Consider the following 6,859-nt stretch of genomic DNA (forward strand, 5'->3'; position numbering starts at 1 on the left):
TATAAGAACATGGAAACAGAAAATAAACGAACAAATGTAAGCGAAATACAGTTACAAAGCATGCTTTTCATTCTGGTTTTGAAGGTAAAACACAAATGCAGTACTATTTTGCATGATATTTTGCATTTCGCAGTAATTTGCATGAAATAATACCCTGCCATGTTCATCAGATTTACCGAGATTGTGTTTTTCCTCAGGTTTTTGGGGCGTTTTCCTCAGACCCTTTCAGAGTCAGCAGCTACTGTTACGGGACAGGAGAAACCTTTCTCTACAGCTTCAGTCCAGAGTTTCAGGTATGAGGATGAAGACATGCTGAAGATCTGTTTATCTGATCTGCTGTGTCATCTGAACTGGATTACATTTACTTTTAGATTACATTTATATTACTTTTACGTTAACATTTCGATTCATTTCATAGTAACATAATCTGACTACTTGTGGATTACATTTAGAATACTTTTGTATTATCATTTCGAATACTTGTGGATTACATTTAGATTACTTTTATACTAACGTTTCATAATTTTAAAGTACCATAATCTGACTACTTGTGGATTACATTTAGATTACTTTTATATTGTCATTTAGACTACTTGTGGATTACATTTAGATTACTTTTATATTATCATTTCGACTCATATCTGACTAGTGGATTACATTTAGATTACTTTTATACTAACATTTCATCATTTTAAAGTAATATAATCCGACTACTTGTAGGTTAAATTTAGATTACTTTTATCCTAACGTTTCATCATTTTAAAGTGCCATAATCTGACTACTTGTAGATTACATTTAGATTACTTTTATATTATCATTTCGACTACTTGTGGATTACATTTAGATGACTTTTATGCTAACATTTCATCATTTTTAGGTAACATAATCTGACTACTTGTAGATTAAATTTAGATTACTTTTATATTATCAATTTGACTGATTTCTGACTACTTGTGGATTACGTTTATATTACTTTTGTGGTATTGTATTTGGACAACTTTTGAATTACATTTAGATTAGTTTTGTGGTAACAGTAAGATTACTTTTATGTTAACAAAATCATACTATAAATAGACTACATGTGTGTGTATGTGTCTGATCACTAATGTGTGTGTGTGTATGTGCAGGTCTTCCGCTGGACTGGAGAAAACTCTTATTTCGTGAGAGGATTTCTGGACTCGCTGCAGATGGGTGGCGGAGGGTGAGTTCATTATCACTCATTAATGTAAAATCATAGCAGTTAATTAAGTTTCACTATATAGCTCACTCTTTTACTATATTAAAAATGTATTATACACATACATCACCTCTTTGAAAAGCACACTATATATTGTATATCGTCAGGTTAACACTCTTATTCTTTCTGATTTTGATTGTAATGTGATAACATGCACACTGTGTATAAAGTGCTGGAAAGTGTTATACAAATAAGAGATATTGCAGTTAAATAAACATTTTTAGTATTTGTTCTTTTAATTTAATTTACCTCAATGGACCAAATGAGATTTAATAAAAAGTAAATAAGCTTAAAAACATTATTATTATTATTATAATTATTGTTTTTAAACCAACAAGTTAAAAATCTAAATGAACACAACATTTATAAAAAGAAAAATCAATATCGGCGTAGAACAGCCTCTTTACGCAATACATAAAGCAGAAGCTGCTGATATTGTCCTTCATTGAAGAAATAAAAAGGATAAGCAAACGTTTTCTTAATCCGTATCACACTTCCACATCTATAAAGAGGAAGCTGCGCATAGTAGAGTAAAACAGCTTCCTCTTTTCTCAGAATCCGTTGTGGTTCACCGACTGCCAGACTGCTGTTAAAGTTTATAATTGATAACATTTATCCCACATGGCTGCTGAATGCTTGATTCTGATTGGCTGATGAGCATTTATTGTCAAGCTAAAGTAGTTCCGGCAGGTTTTTACAGCTCCTTATCACTCCGCTGAATGATTAGAGTTATTTCCCAGCTATAACAGTCAAAAATTACATCAGAGCACAACAGAAGGAGATGTGGAAGAAACTAGAGCTACAGCAGTTTGAGGAGGACACACAGCTGACTAATAAAGCCTCAGAATACAACATAATGCATTTTAATTCAACAAGCAACACATAATTTATTAATTTCAGCTTTTTTTCTATATTTAAATAGTCTGTTAAGTATTTTGCATGAAAGCTGCTGTGTTATTATATTATATTAATACACATTAAATGCATTTAAAGGCGTGTGATGATTTTGATAGCATTTCTACCTGACTAATACACTCTCAAACACAATGCTGTACGAAATGCATCTCATATTTAATGCAAGAAGTAAATCCACAGGTGAACTCTTCTAAAACACCAAGTTTGCATGCATGAACTGATCAGATGTGAAGAGTGAATGTGTGCGTGCAGATGTGCATGTCTAAAGCACATCTTTATTGATTTCCGCTGATTAAAAGCTGGATTTGTGTGTTCTCAGGGGTCCGTTCGGCCTGTGGTTGGACGCGGATCTATACCGCGGCTCCAGTTACTCCTGCAACACTTTCTGCAATCGTCCACTAAGCCTTCATCACGACTTCACCGTCCAGGAGCTGGAGGTGTGGAGCTTCGTCTGAGCCAAAAAAACGACAAATAAAACTAAAAAACATCAGAACCCGTTCACCGGTCGAGCCTGTTCACCCGCTCCTCCAAAATCAGTTAACGGCAGCGTGGATGTAAGGCAAGCTGAGGCAGATTTCAGTTCCTGTTTCCAGTAAGTGAGCTGCTGGAAAGGAAGTGCACACTGTGGATTCGCACTAGTGAGTGGCCTTAATAGGCAGCAAAGCACACTAGATGTGAGAGAAGCACTGAAGCGCTCGTGTGCAGTGTTGGGGAAAGATACTACTGAAAGTAATGCATTACAATATTAGGTTACTCCACTAAAAAGTAACTAGTGGCATCACTTAGTTACTCTTTAGGGTAAATCATGCATTATGTTACTTCTGAGTTAATTAGCGGAGGCTTGATCTCTTTCAGAACTTTGGTTTGTTCTTGTTTTTAATAGAGGAGCTCTGCAATTAACAATGCACTGTGCTCTGCAAAAAACGTGATGACTAAAAAGTCAAGACAAAAAATATGTGTATGTTGCTTTAACTTATTTTAATCAGCTAATCAGGTTTCAATCTAATTTTATAAAGTTATACAGAGTTTAGCTTAATGTCTTAAGTTATTTTATAAACTAATTCCTAGAGGATCATGTGCTTATGATTGACCACAGCCGGTCCTGCATTAGATTTACTTAGTCATATTCGTCTTGAAGAATCCCACACTCCTTCCTCTCTTTCCTAGCTGAACACGGGGGAACTCTCAAGATCTACCTGAGCTCAGTCTCTCCTCTCACTTGATAAAACGGGAGGGAGCCCCGAGCTCGAGGATTTTCCGAGCTCAGGGCTTTCTCCCGGGACAGCAAGCCAAACATGCCTTATTATCAATCATCTGAGTGTGAACTCTTGAAGACGGATGTAAGTTGAAATGACTAGACTAGTTAATTTCATTCATTCTCTTTTCAGCTTAGTGCCTTAATTAATTCAGGGTTGCCACAGCGAGATGAACCGCCAACTTATCTAGCACGTTTTTACACAGCAGATGCCCTTCCAGCCCAAACCATCTTTGGGAAACACCCATACACACTCATTCACACTCATACACTACGGACAATTTAGCCTACCCGATTCACCTGTACCACATGTGTTTGGACAGTGGGGGAAACCGGAGCACCCGGAGGAAACCCACGCGAACAGAGGGAGAACATGCAAACTCCACACAGAAACGCCAACTGACCCAGCTGAGGATCGAACCAGCGACCTTCTTGCTTTGAGGCGACAGCACTACCTACTGCGCCACCGCGTCGCCCTTAGTTAATTTGATTCAACTACAAAAATTAAAGATGCAATCAGTATACAGTGTTTAACCTTGATTTACCTCTTAAAAACACATAAGAAATAAAGATAATGTTAAATTCGGAGGACTTCCCGATGGCTCTGCATGCTGTAAATACAGATTAATGAATGTTTAAAGCAACACATTTGCCACTTTTGTGCTTTTAGTCTTATTAGTGCAGTAAAATCACTGTTTATTGAGACTATAATCCCCTTTTCCTGTTCTTCAATGGGTTAATAATAATAAACACATTCTTTCGTTAAACGTTAATTTTAATTCAGCAATTTATTTTTTTTAAGCGCTAATTAATTCAACTAAAAAGTATCTCAAATATTAATTTTCCCTCGGCTTAGCTCCTTATTTATCAGGGGTCGCCACAGTGGAATGAACCACCAACTATTCCAGCATATGTTTAGTTTTTGTTTAGTTTTAGTTTAAAACTTTATTAATCCCCTTGGGGCAAAACATTCGGACATGGTGGTGCTTCACATATAACAAGAATAACACACTTAACACAATAAACACAAACACATCAAGTACACACACACACACACACACACAAAAATCAATAACAATAATAAATAATAATAACTAATCTTAATGATCAATCGATTAACTACATTAATTACGTAATCGAATTGCTCCAGGCACAAAAGTATGCAGTAGTTTTATGCAACGGATGCCCTTCAGTGTGCAACCCAGTACAGGGAAACACCCATACACACTCATTCACACACACACACATGCACTACGGCCAGTTTAGTTGATCAGTCCCCCTATAGCGCATGTGTTTGGACTGTGGGGGAAACCAGAGCACCCGGAGGAAACCCATGCCAACATGGGGAGAACATGCAAACTCCACACAGAAACACCAACTGGGCCAGCTGGGACTCGAACCAGTGACCTTCTTGCTGTTAGGCGACATGTTATTGCTTTTTTTTTTAAGTAATGCATTACATGTTACTTAGAGAAGTCATATTGTAAGGCATTTCCCCCAGCACTGCTCGTGTCCGTCATAATGCACTTCACTGAGGTTTCAACTTTTCTGATTATGAGTGTGTTTTAATAACCTGCACCTTTTGTAAAGCTGCTTCGGGACAGTTATTATTGTGTGGGAAAAGTGCTATTCAAATAACCTGTCACTGAATTGAATTGAAAGTTTGGTCTATGAAGCAGATACTGTTTGGTTGGCTGTGTGTGTGATTGAGAGTTATTCTTATTTTTTGTACTCTATTTAAGAGCTTGTCATGATCACTGTTCTGATGTTTGATGTGTGCTGTTTTTAACATTATTAACATGCAGTGCTGGCGCTGTTTGTTGGACTTTCTAATAATAAACATGTTGTTTTTCCAGAAACTGTGTCTGGTTTTTTGGATTATCTGCTTGAGTAAGGCTTTAGATAACTGTTTACGTCAGAAAGGTTGCGCTTAAGATAATCAGTAATAAGATGATCAATATTGAAAGTTCTTTGTGCTGTATTTGTCGTGTGTATGTGATTTGTCCATTGTATTTAAAATCAGCATTATTTAAATCACAGTTCAAAGATGTAGTAAAACATTTAATCTACAATCTCACGTTTCTAAATTTGAGAATGGAAATTAAATTACCTTTTATTTAAAGCGTAGATCTGTTTATTTAGCAGATTTAAAGAAAATGAAGTCAGATTCAAATAATCATTTCAGATATTTTAGTAAATATGATGCCAAATAAATACTAATTTTATTAAATAAATTGGTAAATATACCATATAATGTTGGTGGCACGGTGGCTCAGTAGTTAGCACTGTGGCTTTACAGCAAAGGTCTCTGCTTTGAGTCCTGGCTGGGTCAGTTGGTGTTTCTGTGTGGAGTTTGCATGTTTAATTATTTATTAATTTCAGATAAGCTTATAATGACTACATGTGATGAACTTATTGTACAGTTATAGTTCATATAGTATAAATAAAGTGCATTTAGCTGTTTTTAAGTTGTGTAATGTAAAAACTGAACCTGTAAGATCTATTTGAACAGCAGGAGTCAAATCTCTTAATCTTGAACCTTCATAACACTCTGTGCTCATGATAAAAATAGCATTTAACGCCTGTGTGAATGTTCATTTCACAAGGAGCAGATCAGCATTATGTAAACCATAAAACTGTTGGAATGAATCTGTGGTGGTGTTTGATGAAGAAACGCTGAACCTGAAGGCTGATCTGTGAGCAGCAGCGCCACCGTCTGCATTAAAGGAGCACTGCACACAAACACTTATATCACAATTGTGACTCAAAATTCAGATTTTATATCACACAATAGCAACTTAAAAACTCAAAGTTCTGAATTTAAATCACAAATTTAGGACTTTATTACTCAGAATTCTGACTTTAGACAGCATAAATGTGACTTTAAAACCGAAAATTATGAGTTTATGTCATGAAATTTCAACCTTATAACTCAGAATTGTGACTATATCACGGAATTGTGACTTTATAACTCAAAATTCTGAGTTTATTTCACACATTTGCAACTATAACTCAAATAACTGACTTTATAACTCAAAATTCTGAGTTTATATCACACATTTGCAACTATAACTCAAATAACTGACTTTATAACTCAAAATGATGACTTGATATCATGCAATTTTGACATTATAACTCAGAATTGTGACTTTATAACTCAAAATTCTGACTTATAACTTAAGAAATCTGACTTTATATTATGCAATTGCGACTTTATAAGTCATAATTCTCACTTTATAAATCAGAATTATGACTTTATATCTCGGAATTGTTACATTATAACTCAAAATTCTGAGTTTATATCACACATTTGCGACTATAACTCAAAATACTGACTTTATAACTCAAAATTCTCACTTAATATCACACAATTCGACAGTGTAACTCAGAATTCTGACTTCTTATTACATAATCGCGACTTTAAAAACTCAGAATTGTGACTTTATATCACG

The 6,859-nt window shown here is 35.3% G+C and overlaps 1 protein-coding gene across 4 annotated transcripts in view; it reads left to right on the forward strand.

Moving 5' to 3' along the window:
- Positions 1-5,266, forward strand: part of ncoa7a (nuclear receptor coactivator 7a) — a 62,493-nt gene extending 57,227 nt beyond the window's left edge. For 3 of the 4 annotated variants that reach the window (XM_073925347.1, XM_073925348.1, XM_005169772.6), the window contains 3 exons: positions 198-293; positions 1,128-1,201; positions 2,472-5,266. In XM_073925347.1, the coding sequence (XP_073781448.1) occupies positions 198-293; positions 1,128-1,201; positions 2,472-2,607 (306 nt within the window). In that variant the 3' untranslated portion in view covers positions 2,608-5,266. The remainder of the gene's footprint in view (positions 1-197; positions 294-1,127; positions 1,202-2,471) is intronic. The other variant, NM_001326597.1, reaches the window with a different exon arrangement.
- Positions 5,267-6,859: the final 1,593 nt, after the last annotated feature.

This window comes from Danio rerio, chromosome 16 (genome assembly GCF_049306965.1).
Source record: "Danio rerio strain Tuebingen ecotype United States chromosome 16, GRCz12tu, whole genome shotgun sequence".
In the NCBI taxonomy this organism is placed as follows: domain Eukaryota; kingdom Metazoa; phylum Chordata; class Actinopteri; order Cypriniformes; family Danionidae; genus Danio; species Danio rerio.